This window comes from Salminus brasiliensis, chromosome 15 (genome assembly GCF_030463535.1).
Source record: "Salminus brasiliensis chromosome 15, fSalBra1.hap2, whole genome shotgun sequence".
NCBI classification, from domain to species: Eukaryota; Metazoa; Chordata; class Actinopteri; order Characiformes; family Bryconidae; genus Salminus; species Salminus brasiliensis.
The window spans coordinates 8536828-8551910 of NC_132892.1; the positions used below are offsets into that span (position 1 = coordinate 8536828).

The 15083-nt window shown below is 39.3% G+C and overlaps 1 protein-coding gene across 3 annotated transcripts in view; it reads left to right on the plus strand.

Annotated features, from left to right (window-relative positions):
* Nucleotides 1-12936, plus strand: part of LOC140535650 (neural cell adhesion molecule 2-like) — a 315959-nt gene extending 303023 nt beyond the window's left edge. For 2 of the 3 annotated variants that reach the window (XM_072657056.1, XM_072657058.1), the window contains exons 16-17: nt 2221-2428; nt 8738-12936. In XM_072657056.1, the coding sequence (XP_072513157.1) occupies nt 2221-2428; nt 8738-8852 (323 nt within the window). In that variant the 3' untranslated portion in view covers nt 8853-12936. The remainder of the gene's footprint in view (nt 1-2220; nt 2429-8737) is intronic. The other variant, XM_072657059.1, reaches the window with a different exon arrangement.
* The last annotated feature ends 2147 nt before the right edge of the window (nt 12937-15083 follow it).

A 15083-nucleotide genomic window follows, 5' to 3' on the forward strand; every position in this document is an offset into this window, starting at 1 on the left:
CAAGAAACCATGGCAAAATGCTACCTTGAGCTGAATCAGGTTGGGCGTTTTGCTTACCCTGAGGAAAAAAAAAGAATTGTATAAATTTACAAAACCATGCTCTACTGTTTTCATTAACTTGACTGAGATATTTGAAAGAACATACATTTCCCTGCCTCAATAATGGTGCCAATTCTGTTGGATAAAGATTACACCACAATCCTGGGGCCTTTGGGGCTTTCTCCTACTGGCTGTCCTGCTGTGATGTAGAATACTTGTTTGCCCAGACACACTTTATTAATGCATCATAAGAATGGGTGATATGGATGAAATTCAATAATACTGCAATATTTTAAACTCCCTGTTACCTTCAAATTTACTAACATCTTTTATCCTTGGGGTCAATTTGACCCCAGCAGTTTAAACCTCCAGAAATCATATAATTAATTTTGTTACCCGAGTTTGTCACATGCTATATTTGTTTGTTGATTACTGAAATAGTCTTAAAAAAACCACCCCAACACTCACTCACCCTTATACATCCAGAATACCTGTTATATGTGCACATCACCATAAAATCTCATTAATTAAACTAACATTTTTTGTTTGTTTTCAGGAATAGTAACGTGTTATGTTTGGGGTCAATTCGACCCCAGCAAAAACCAAACACAAATTCAAACATTTACAAGGGTATTATTTGTAAACACAAAGTACACAAAGTAGTTATTTCCTTTACGATACACATATAAGGAAGTACACAAGCATTTTCAGGGATTGCTTTATGCGACTGTATGTGAATATGTATGTGTGAGTAATTAGTGAGTTATTTGCTCACTACTAGTTTGGCAGAACAGGAATGGACAGAATATAAACAGCATTGTGTTTTTCCTTCAGGCCACCAGAAGATGCGTTCCAGCCTTCTGTCTGCACTACTGTACACATTATGTGCTGAAAGTACATGCATGTCTTGCTTTTCACACAGGTGTTGCTGGTCTTGGAGTAATTACTTTTGGGACAGACCAGGCACCTGCCATGTTTCCTTGCAGTTTGAACCTCTTGAGAAGTTGGGGGGTGTGTCCCTGTTTGTGCGTCCTTTACAACAGTTGCAGCAGCTGTTGATGCTCTTAGAAGGCGCTGTCTTCTCTTGATATGAGGTTTTACCAACGCGTTACCCAGCTCTTCCAGGAAAATCCTCTTCCTCACTGTTCCTGTCCTTGTTTTTCACTCCATATTACAAGGGAGTTGTAGGTGCTCACATCAATGATGTTGAAAAATATTACAAGGGGCCAACGGGCAGTCATGCGTCGACAGCTGTATGTGGCTGACAGCGTTTCTGGTGGGGCCTGGAACCTTGTTGTTCAGGTGGGGAGAGGGACCATAATACATTTCAATTTTTGGAAGGTAGTGTGTTTGCTGGTGGTTGAGAGACAAAAGGAGAATCAACACTTAGGGTCTCATCAGGGTCTCTTAAGAGGTCGCTATCTTATAATCAGGGTCCTCCTCAACATCATCCTCCGTCTCATACATATAATTGCATGTCATAGTGACCTCTATCATCCAAAACAAATGTGCTGATATATTTTAGTGTTTTATACAGCTAAAACAGCCTGAAAGAACATGGATGTGTACAATATGTGTACAGGACATTGTGTGTTTACCCAGTTGTCCCCATTAACTTAGGAAAGGTCTTTAAATATAAAGCAAAAAAAATAATGTCAAACATTGAATTAGGGTCCCCAAAGATAATAGGAGGGTTAAGACATCTTCACAGTACAAAATGCATGTTATGGCATTGGATTACACCAGACTCATAAAACCCTACCTCTAACTATTTGCTTCATGTCCAAGTACAGCACTGTATTAATGCTCACACATACCAGAATGACTGCTATAGCAAGCATAGGTCCAAGACTTTGCATGACCGGTTCAGCAGACCCAGTGGAACACCCGGACCCTTTGACTGACAAACAGAATCACCAGGCATTATTCCCATTTCTCAGTTTGGAACAGCAGGTGAAATGCTGAACTAACCACACAAGAACTCTTGCTGAAATGTGCACCCAGTTAGTGAAACAGGGAGCTAAAATAGATAATCCTTGCCTGACAGGATTGTTATTAATCCATGGGATCACATAACCAAGTATTACAGAATCAATGGTGATGTCTTGGTTAGGTTGATTAAATTTTTAATTAGACGAGCCATTCAACAATTTGCAACTATGTTTCTGTATTCTGTCTCAGCAGACTCCCTGTTCAGCGGCCTCGGTTTGGGTGCGGTGGTGGGCCTGGGGCTGGCCGCACTGCTGCTCCTGCTGGTGCTTGTGGACGTCAGCTGCTTTTTCCTACGCCAGTGTGGCCTGCTCATGTGCATCTCCCGAAAGCTTTGCAGCAAGAAGACCGCCACCAGCAGTAAAGGCAAAGAGCTGGAGGAGGGCAAGGCAGCCTACCTGTGAGTTTAGCCCAGGCTTTTTTTCTTTCCAATACTGGCTGTGTTAGTACACCTCATTAATGTATCATAGGGATGGGCGATATGGTCAGAATTCTGTAATACTGCAGTACTTTTGGACGTCTTCATCATACACAATGCATTTTATGTAATTGTGCAACACCACTCATTGTTGTCCAATTCTGTGTAATCTGTTCAATATCCTGCTGATTTATTGCGATAACACAAACATATCGCCATATTGCCAGCCCTTATTTTGTCACCTAGCAAACCACATGTGCTTTTTCTGTACTTCATAAGCTGCTGAATATAGATAGAAAAACGAGAATTTTCCTTTTCCTTTTGACTTAAATCAGTGTAACTGGTCCCTAATTCAAAACACATGTGGCTCTGACTAAAAAAATGTGAAAATTAGAATGCCATTTTTGATTGGCAGACAGTATTTGGCCTACCAGTGGCCAGTGATGGAAAAAGAATGGTGGCTTTTGTTAAGTTACTGCCAAGTTTTGTCAGTCTATTAGTCATCCCTTTCTGAAGCGTGCAGTTATCACAGACAGAATGTGTTTATTCTTTTACACGGCTATGCCCAGGAAATTCAGACAGCCTGGGGGTGAAATGTCTCAATTCTTGAAAGGAATTTAATGTTCTCTAATGAGGGGCATTCGGTCGAAAAGGTCAGTGGTTGTCCTGATTATTTCAGTAGAGCGTAGAGTGAGAAAGTGGAAGGGATTAAGCTTTTGATATTAGTGTGCTGAAATAGATGCTTCTGGTGTCGTTAGGATGGAAGCGGTACTGGTAGCAGTTAGTGCCACAATATTTTCCAAATATATCAGAGTATGGCATGATATATGATCATTTTTATTAACAATGTTAATGAATACATGCTTGCTGAGTATTGCTGCTCTTATAAAGGCTTTGATGGAGGTACTTTAAACTTAATTTAACGTCATTCCATTAGCTACATGGGCAATTACAGCTGGATTTGGCTAATTCAGAGAAAGGTGTAGTATTTATACATCAGCAACCTCTATGCAACACTCATGCATATATATGTATGAGTATGCGACAGTACTCATCTAGTGACACCATAGTGACCACATGTGACACCATAGCATCTATCTAGTTACATCATTGCAACCACCCAGCAGTCAATTAGCAACATCATAGCAAATAAACTGGGATACTATATCAGCTTCATAGCAACCACCTTGCAACTACTTAGCAACACCATATCAACCACTTGGGATACCATAGCAACTACTTGGCATCCAATTAGCAACACCATAGCAACCACCTAGCAACACCATAAAAAACACCCAGCAACCACCTGGAGTAATACAGGTAACCACCTAACAACCACTTAGCAACAACATAGCAACTGCCTGGCTGTTGGAAACGCTTAATCTGTGCTTTCTCCCTTACCATATCATTATTATTTTTATTTTGCACTTAGGGAATGATGAGGAATGCTGCTTTGGGATGTCGTTTGTTTTGAGATTGTACTTGGTTTCATTTCAGCCTCATTACACTCATTATACAGAGACCTAATGTTTTAATCAATATGTATCTCTTCTTATCTCTCTTCTCTATCATCAGCATCCAACATCATTGTCAATAGCAATACTGATACACCAGTGACCGCAAAATCGGTATACTAGAGTAGGTAAAGTATTGCCCAGTCCTAAGTGATGGGTAGACAGAGGAGGCTTTTTCCCCATGCAATTGGAGCTGTAATTTAATAAGAGACTGTGAGGTATAGAGAACAAGCAGGCCAAACATGCACTGACAGCCATCCCCAAAGCTTTACTGGTAAAGTCCTTATTAGTGAGATTATTGTGCCTTGAGAGAAAAGTAAAGCCTCTTTCTTTGCTGCCTCTGGGGTTTGTAGATAACTCTGAATGCTACCGGTCTTAGGCTATGCGCAGCACATAAGGCTCTTCTGTCAACAGAGAGGATGTGGGATCAGCCTATTCCCAGCGAAGCCCATCCCTAATGGCATTGTCTCCATAGCAGCTTCTGCCAAGCTGGTAATGCCTACCTCTTGGTGTGTGTGTGTGTGTGTGTGTGTGTGTGTGTGTGTGTGTGTGTGTGTGTTTGTTTGAGAGTGAGGGAGTGAGTAGGGGTGTTGGGTCCAAGAAGCCCATTGTGGAGATCGGCAGTCCAGTGCATGAACCAAATGACACAACTCCTCTAACTGAGCCAGAGTATAAGGCAGAACTGTACTAAAGAATAATTGAACTGAGGAAAAGGTTTCAATTAGCTTAGCAAGCTGCAGAAAATGTTGTCATGCAGCAGAACTAGCAGATTGTGGTTTCACACATTTTCTTAAGCTTATCTTTTTTTCTGTTTAATCACTGCATTACTTTCATTAGCTTAGCTTCATTCATTCTCGACATGTTTATTCTCAGTTGAGCTTATTTGTTTTCTCATTTTTTCTTCTTATTTGTTCAGCTGTCAGGTACTTAATTGGACTTTCAGAATTATTGTTGAATCGTGGATTCAAAGGTATCCCAGGCATCCCAGGCATACTGGGATGACTTGCATGCATATTACATATTAAAGGCCCAGTCACATTTGCATTTTGACAGCAGCATTTTGCAAGTGAACAAACTGTGCAGCAACAGATAAGACTTCTGTCTCTGATTTTACATCTACAAGTTGGACCAACTAGGCAGGGGTGTCTAGGGGTAATCCACTCATAACATGTCATCGCCACATACGGGTGGAACAATTAATTGAAATTTTAATTTGGATAATACAACATTGTTGAGAATAAATCAAATTATTAGTTAGTATGATGTGCATCACATGGTCAAAAGAGAAAACCCAGATAGGAGAGATTGCATTGCATGGAAGAGCCAAAAAGCCAGAAATTGAGTAAAATAGTGCTATAACTGCAGTCAGAAGTCAAACATTGCGTGTCAGTCTGATTTGTCAAATATATAATATATTTCATGGGGTTGGCTAAAGAGAAAAAATCAAAGCACCAGGTTGGACATCAGCACAAAGCAGACAGTTTTGGGTCAGTAATATTACATTTTCCATTTGAATTAAGCAGATGCTTAATTGGTTGTTATAGAAGCAGTTGTTGTAGTCTCCATAACACTCCTTTAGGCTTACATTGAGTTACTAACTTTTTGAGGACAGTGCAGAAGATTTGTAGCTATGGCTTCGTTGGAAGCTCTCTTTGTATGTTTGGCTTTTGCAAATATGAATGAGAGCTGATTTTTTTAAATATATGTACGTTAATTTACACAAGGGATGGAGTTAGGATTTGAAAATTTTGGAAAACTAATGTGCCTTGTGAGGAAGCAGAATAAAGACTTTTAACCACTAACCTGATACACACTGTGAGCACATCACTCACAGCTCAGTACAGTGAGAATCAGAACATAGCAGAACTAGCACAGACTACTAAGAAAACAAAAAAGCCAGCGAACGATGCAGACCATGTTTGACCAGTACAAAAAAGTGCAAAAAAAACAGCAGCAGCAGTCAGAAAGCTAAAGGAATCAGGTTAAAAGTGATGGAATGTTTAGCCACAGTGCAGTTCTGCACGTACAGGAATTCATAGGCATTCGCACCAGTACTCAGAGTTCAGCGACCCCAAAACACTGATCGGTCTGTCTCTAATTCACATGATAAAAAAGACATATCAAATAACGTTGCAAATAAAAGTGGTGCAGTGGTGGCTCATTGGTTAGAGCTCCAGGCTATTGATGACTGGGTTGATACCCGGGCTTGGCAAGCTGCCACTGTTGGGCCCTTGAGCAAGGCCCTTCAAGGCCACAGCATGGTCCCATAAGGCCCTGGGCTGCTCACCGCTGCCCACCGCTGTGTGCTCACTGTCCACTGTGTGTGAGTGTTCACTGGTGTGTGTGTTTACTGCACGGATGGGATAAATGCGGAAGCCAAATTCCATCTGTGCCCATCACAAATGGTCAATGTGGTTGTTTAATGGTAATGTTTAATGATTTAATAGTAACATCCCAAAAACGTTGGCAATTCCCTGCCCTACAAAAATATGACTCATATCTGTATGCTTGCTGTGTCGAGGAGTGTTCATGTACGTTTGCAAGGCTGCCAACTCTCACACGTTGGCTGTGAGACTACTATTGGCTCTAATCTCACGCTCTCACGGCACACTTGCCATTTCTCACTCGTTTTTGTTTTCTTCCAAAACAACCTCAAGTTTAATTTGACTACAAATAAGGTTTCCTACAGCTGCTGCTCTGAATTTCACTGATTAAACAGACTCTGAACGAGTAGCAGTGCTTAACTTGCTAGACAGTCACAGACGGTTCATGTGTGCATTAGATCAGGGTGTGGATGCCTGTACCCATAGCAACAGCAAACCAACGAGAGATCTTGCAAACTGAGCAGTACACACGTGTGATGTGTGATGTGATGAGAAAAAAATCACTAAATACAGATAAGGAAACTAAGTGAAAAAAACTATGTAAAAAAACAAGACCAGACAATTATTCAATAAAATGATTGTAAAATCAAGATTAAATCATAACTAAAGTAACATATTTCAACATGGTTTATGGTGCTAAATAAACATGGTTTTGTGCGGTAGCACAATATAGTGGTAAAATATATTTGAGGATGGCAAGGTATGATGTTAATTAAGCTTTTATTTAGCTAGCATGCAACCAGCTCAGCTCAGTTTCATCACACTCATGTTTTCCTCTCTGAAATTGTACTGAAAATCCAAGTGCACATCTGGAAATCATAATGTCTAAATGTTTACAGTTAACAACAAAGCACAGACAGATCATTATAACTCTTAAAAGTGGAACTCTTTTCTTCTACTAAACAATCAAAAGGCTCTTGATAACTGGAGAGAACTGAAGAGGGCTGGTGGAGACTCAGATACACAGCATCAGAAGACAAGAGTCAACAACTTATGTGATAGGTGGTTAACCTGACAACAACTTGAAGCAAACATCCAACAAAGTCTCAGCTTCTTAGCTTCAGCTTTAAAGAGAAGACTTGGAGCTGCAAGTTTGACTGGCAGATGAAGTGGCGGTCATTGCTAAGATGACAAATCAAGAAAAGCAGGCTTGCCTGTGCCATGCAGCACTGCCAGTGGACAACTGAAATAAATGTTCTAATACTTATGAACAGGAGTGTAGCTAAAATCACTGCTAAACAATGGAGGGTGGTTAAACAAACGTTTTCCTGTCCCTCCTTGATCATGCCTATTTTTAAGTGAGGCATGGATTGCAAATGTTTAGTGTAGAGATGTCCCGATCTGATCCAGTGACTCTGACTCAGATCCAATCATTTTTAATGGATATAGTATTGACTTTTAAATTTCTGATCCACTTCCAATTAATGATATTTTAATAATAGACATTATTAATATACATGATCCTTAGCTGCTGCAGACAAACTTTTTTTGGTTAGCTTCTTAGGCTAACTCCGTGTTTCACCTTAAATAGTGCCACTGTGCCCATGAGTCCATTTCAACAGCAGAGCGTAACTGCTGCATCATTTAAGGTGAAATGGAAAGTTTGGGGAAGAGGAAAACCTTGGCTTAGAGTTCGCTCAGAGACCCTCTGTAAATGAGAGAGCAGCAGGTAGAGTGTGTTAGGTGGTCTATTTTCTGCCGTTTTTGTTCGCACTGCCAAAAAACACCCAGTTTGTTGTAGTTCTGCAACGACAGATATATTATCCCATTACATCCATTTGGGAAGATCTAATGTTCCTCCCATCCCTTCTTTACTCCTTTATTCAGAAGCGAGGAGGAGCTTAATGCACACACACACACACACATGCGCGCGCACACACACTAAGTGATCTGACTGCAGAGCTTTATATGTACTGGAAGCTGAATGGTTAGGTAGGTCAGTCAGACTGGACTGTAAGATATTTAAAAGGTTGCTTCAAACAAAGTAGATCAGATTAGAATTTAGTCTGATTACAGAAACCAGTACTAAAAATAGTCATTTTACAACTGTTTACTAGCGTGAATTAGCACAGCTGTATTGTGGAGCTGTATTATTTACAGAAACACAAAGATCGGATCGGGGGTAAAAAAAAAAAATCATTGACTGGGACATTCCTAGTCTAGTGTGACTGTGGCTTTAGACTTTAGACCGTCACATGTCTCCAGTAACGCAGGAAATGTCATTGTGTACCTTATCTTATGCTTTCCTTTTGTGTAATTAAACACATACATGACAAACACATTACTTCACACACCTGTGACCATCCTCTTTGTGTGCGAGCCTTCCAATCAATGTGCTTGAGACTTTCTTAAATGCTAAAATGATAAGCCTCTGCTGTTATCTCTTTTTGCAGAAAACTCCCTCTCAAAGAAGAAAATGGAAAAGACGTCCTAAAGCCAGACTTGATCGAAATCAAGGTGCACAGCGACAACAGCATTCACACAAAACAGGATGCCAGCAAAGCGTAATGCAGGGGAGTGGAGAAGGACATTCTTTGGGAGGACGTGCCGAGCCTGGCCCAAGCAAGACCAAAACAATAAAAAAAAATGTGAAAAGAAAAATACAAAAGCATTAATCGGAATCCTCAGAAGTAAAACGGCTAATTAAGGGCACACACAGGCCTCTGTAAATATGTTCAAATATATAAAAAAAAAGGATATGAGTTTTTATTGTGATAAATTAATTGTCCTTTCTATTTGAATCAGTTCCAGCTGAATGCACTTGATTTTGAGTGAATTTTGGTTTTAGCCACTTTTTTTTTGTTTTGATAGGACTTTCTTCATGCCTCCACTCCATCCTTACCAATTAAAACATGTTGGGTCTCCACGGATAACATCGAAGCGTAAAGCTTTCTAAAGCATGAGCCAAAAGCGTGTGCCATGGTGGATGTCCACATTTCCCCAGCATGTGGCGTGAGACATGGCCATGTCCTTCAAAACAGTAGCATTGCTGTTTTTACCATTTTTGCCAGAACTGTCACTGTTTCACTCTATCTGTGCATCTGGATTTGGAGTACAGTAACTATGCGCTCATCATCTTGTCGTTGTCAGCCATCATTTGGCTTGGATTTTGAGGCACCAGTTACCCAGTGAAGGAAAGACCTACGCAAGAGATTTTTTTATTTTATTTTTTTTAAACCAGCCCACTCATATTGCTGTTGCATACCACTTTCCATTAAACACAGTAACGTGCGTGTGAATGTGAGTATGTTGTGCTAAAGGCAATGTCTGTCCCTTGAGCCATAACGAGTTATTAGATTTTATATATTTTATGATGAAGTTCACTCGTTTGTACATATGCGTGTATAATGTAGTGCTAATATACTGTATATGAAGTGTTCCTTGAAAATCAGAAAATGGGTCAGTTTCGGTAGACTTCGTTGTAAGTACTGCAGAAAAGGGTTTTGAATTGTGAAAAATATTTTGTTTTTATTGTTATTGTTTATTGTTTGTATTGTGTTTCTGCAATAGGTAATCACTAATTTCACAAGTCAGACCACTACCTATCACCAGAGATTCTGTTGCTTTTCCCCTCTTCAAGCAGCATTATGCAAAAAATAAATGGCATTTCGCGCTCATGGGCTCCCCCTACAGTCGGGATGTGTAATTCACACTTTGGACCATTCCTTAAGAAGGACACGCTTTATACGTTTTTTCTGGTAAGCGAAAGAAGCTTGCTGACTGTCAAAGCATAGTAATATTACAGGATTTGACACAAATATGCAGCATTGTTACAGTTCTCGCAAGTCTTGTCCTGTCTGCTTCAGCAACATTATAGTGCAGTTAGCAGCGTGCTAAATCCAGTGGAGCATCAACATGATTTTAAAGTTGTTCGATTTTATTTTGTAAGTTATTTTAAGGTTAAAATGCTACATGTAACAAGGCTAAAAAACTTTGACAAGAAGAGGCCATTTAACTGACATGCAGAACAACCAATGACAGCATGTAGAGGTAAGGCAATTGTAAAAATGTTCAACAGATGATTAAAGGTCACCTCAGATGGTGGTTTGTTCTCTTGGTTGATGTGTGATTTGTGTTGAGTATGGGTGTGTCTAAATCTTTTGTTGTTTAAGGAGGGAAGTTGGTTAGAATGAGATTGTATCATGAGATTCTTTTGATTGATTTATTTATTTATGTTTGATTTGATGCAGTAAATGTTAATTTTAAGATTTTAAAACAGGAGTGGGGCTTGCTCTGTGCTTCCTGCACTGCTTGCCGACTCGTCAAATAGAATTTAGGTGATAAGTGCTTTAATTTTTCTTGTTGTTGTCCCGCTATCTACACTGATACACACTCACTCTGGGACGTTTTTGATAATCTTGAATTTATATTCAAAGATTCAGTTGATGTCTATGCATAGCTTGAATAGAAACTCAGTCTTTGCTTGTGTCTTGTTTCTTTTCTTGTTGTTGATGTAGGTGGCTGCCTGCATTATTGTCTAAAGAGTTTGTGTCTTTGCTCTTTATCTGAATCTCAGGCTGAAATCAGATCTGAAGTCCTAGAAATTTACACCGACATGGGTGAGAAGTTAACCCTTAGAAGTCCTTAAGTGATGTGGCTGGTTTGTTTTTGTATTGACAGGTTTGTTTTTTTTTAATTTGTTTAGCTGTGAAATGTTTTATGATATAAGTCAAACAATATGATGTTATAATTCGTATCAGGAGCATTCATATCAGAACTGTTTGATGCGAGGGGATGTCATCTGCGACCTGACTTGGATGTACCGGGAGTTCTTCATATAAAACTAAGTTTACGGTATTTATAATCTTTATGTAGAAATGTGCACTTTGACTTCCATTGGTGATTGATGCGGTGTAGATATTTAGAAATGACAGCCCATGTTATTCATACGGCAAGATCTGTGTATGTAGTACATGATAAACCAATCCCCTCAGAAATGTATTTGCCATCACAATCTAATTTATATATATATATATATATATATATATATATATATATATATATATATATATATATTCTTTCTCCCCTTCACATCTACCATTATTTTTCTCCAAAATCTCACTTGCACATCCACGGATGAAGCCGCATGCATCAGTAGTCTGCTTAAATTTCATTTAGACTGGATGGATTTTGTGTACTAAATACAAAATGGTTTTATTGGTAACTCACCACATTAGTGTTCCTGCCTCAATGGGGATGTTCTGGTCTCTAAAGTGGTTACCAGACTTTCAAGTGGTAACTCCAGTGAACTATATGAATAAACATTAGAACATATTGCTGTTTTTGAGAACTGAGTTTCACTATCCTCTATGACCTCGCCCTCAATTAAAAGTAGAGACAGCCATTGATATGGCCGGAGAGAATTCATAAAGCAAGATCTGCCATGCAAGGATACATGGGCAGATACATCTGTACGTTAGCACTTATTCTTCCACTTCAGCAAATACAGTGAACTTGTTTACTTTTTATGACCGCCAGGTTATTGTGAGCATACTGAGCCTAAATAAGCATTTTACCGATGGGATCCTTTTAAGAAACTGTCTGTTCAGCTGACGGCTGCGGCTGGCTGCACAGACTGTTGTTGCCCTGGGAACAAGGAGGAATGATGTACATGATGCAAGGCAGCACACTTCCTCTATAACTTTGTCCTGTTGACTTGAATATGTATGTCCTATGTTGGATAACCTTACATAGCATCATTTTGGCCACAACAGGAAAACGATCACAAAGCTTAGCATCTAACCACATTTCTCCAACCACATTTCTCTTTTTGCGTCAGTGAGTTAGCATAGCTCTGCCTAATTTTGCGTCTACAGACAAATGTTATTGTATACTGCTGTTTTCATGCCTGGTTTCGGTGTGTTTTTAAATGGACTGGGCTGACCATTGATTGTTTACTTATGGATTCTGCTTGTGGTCCTAATTTCGCCATTCCATACAGCCAAACTCGAGAACTCTGTTCTGAACGCTCTGACAGGTTCTGACAGGTGAGAATGTTGCTTGGATGTACAAACAGACGGTTAGCTCGGTGTATTTTGCTGTTTTTTAGATTCTATAGTATTAGTCTAGTAGCCCAGTACACTCCAGTGAAGTTTCTAATCTAGTTTGCTTATGTTTTCTGAGATGTGGCAAAAGGTAAGAATCAGACAGTATATTAAAGTACTGTCGCCCAGTCTACTAGATGATAGGTGATTTACACATAAATAATTACGGGTTCGGTTCTCTTGTATGTAAGTATTTGGAAATGGGGAAACCAGCGGAAGTGGCAAGATTATACATATATAGGTTATTTAGGAGGTGAAATTAGAAACTAACTAACTAAATTAAATCTAAAGTGAGAGCATGCTTCTGTTACTGGTGGCAACAACTGTGACTTCTAAGGGTTAATGCTGTGGCTAAGGACGCCTTATTCATCACACAAAATCCAACCAAGAGTCAACCTCATTTGTAATAATTCCTGTAAACACATTGTGAGATTGTGTTGTCTGGCCTATGACTGAGGGAACTGATGGAGGCTGCGCCTGTGGAACACTTGTAATGATGTAATTTTCTGTTGTAAATAAATGTGTCCTGGTATAAAACAGTGCTTGTATGAACTCGGCCCTGTGTTGTTTGTTCAGCGTCTACTCAAGACTATTTCTTCTTTAAATTACTGGTTGCTTTAATGACCAATTACTAAATGCAAGTTCATAAAAAGGATGTTAAAACATAATGGTCACTCAAACAGTATACAACTGACCTGTACTGGCCCTGAAAGAAATATGATGTATGATTATTTTTTTCTTCTCAATTGCTGTGACACTTTCAAAAGGCTTTCTGAATGCTTGAGTAAACATTAGTGTTATTAGCTGTGAGGGTGTAAATGGTTTTCTTTTGTTCTCTATAGTTTTTCATTGTGCATAAAGAATGTTTTAGTTTCATCCTCCCCTTTTTGCTGTTTATACAGTTGCAATTAATTTGAAGTGTTTAAGATTATCAAGTGACACAGTTCATCAGTTTACCATTTACAGAGGATGCACAATTAACATACACTCAATGCTCTTTAATGTATGTTTTTGGCTGGTGGATTTTCCTCAACTCATGAGCATGAGTAATAGCACTATGCCTGATGCACTCCTATCACCACCAGCTGAGAGGTGGTCCTTTGTGCTGTCCTTCTCCACACTGGCCTTACCATAACTTCAGGAATGTTAGTCTTGGTCTCATGAGTCCATAAAACCTTACAGAACTTTTGCGTCTCATCTCTGTCATATTCCACTCAGAGTTCTGATGTATACTGCTGCTTATGAGTGGTTTGCATATCATCTCTGCCCAGTGAAAAACATGTATTCCCAAAACAGCAGCTTTACAGGAGAAGGAAAAGACATTAACTTTGAATGAAAGGCAATGTAAAAAGATTTTTTTGGAACATTTCTATTTGTCTATTTTTGTCTGAATTATGTACGCAGTGTATAGAGCAGCTACAGGGTTCAAAGGAAGGATAAAACTAAAAAAATATAAGTTTTTCAATGGATGTCAACGATATGCTAGGCCTCTCTATATGTCTGCTTTTTGAACGATGGATTGTAATTTCTTCACCCTGCCCTGTGGAGATTTTCTTTACAGCTAGCATTATTGCTATTACAAACTATATTTGTTTTTTGGCAAACCTGTTGGATATTTGGCTATTTCTTTCTGCTTTAGAACATTCCATTCCTTCTCTCCAGCTTTCAAAATGGTTAGCTTTTTCCCTTCTGTAAACAACCATCACATTTATCTTTTGCTCTCAATCCTGTCAGTATATCACAAGATCTAAATAACTGATCTTGCTGTTTTGAAATTTTGGAGCAATGCAAAGAAAAACAAAGCAGTAAGAGACTTTGGCCAGACCTAAGGTTTAACAAAATAAACTGTTTAGAACATTATCAAGAAGAAATGGAGAACTGGTGAGCTTGATAACTATAAAAGGACCGGTAGGTCTCAGGCCACATCTGTTGACAGAAGATATATACCCTCAAAAACCCAGGTCACAGACTCTTCAGGCAGCCAGTAAGCATTTGTGTATGGCTATCTTCTGAACAGAAATACAGGGGCTATACTGCAAGCCGCAAATTGCTATGTATACATTGTTTTAATCATGACTTTGGCATCTTTTCATTTATGGTATAGTTAGACTTTAATTTACACCTGAAATCAATTCAGATGTCATTCTGATGCTTAAGATTAAGGTGTAAACTGTGATAACAGGGTCTAACTGTTAGGGTCTAATTTTGTATTGACTACAAAATGCTTCTATTAACAAACAAAGCCCTACATGACCTCACTCCTGAGTACCTGCGAGATCTTCTTACATATTATGAACCATCAAGAACACTTAGATCTCAGGGTGCTGGTTTCTTACTTGTCCCCAAAAATTCAGAAAACCTCAGCAGGAGGAAGAGCCTTTTCTAACCTTCCAGATAATGTCCGGGACTCAATCTTTAAATCTAAGCTGAAACTCATCTGTTTAGTTTAGCTTTTGGTAATTAATGTTTCCCCTTAGATAAAGATTGTAGGTCCAGGGGTTCCCAGACACAGGGAATTGTGGTATACTGAGATGCTGTAGCTGTCATCTCGCTGCTTACACGCGATCACTCAGGTTTGTGGGCGGTGGAGCAGATGGACGCTAGCGTTTCAGGGTGCTCCCATCTCTGTGTTACCTCCTGGCTCTCTCCTTTTAATTAGGCTGTTATAGTCAAACCTGCCAGAGTTGTCAGCCAC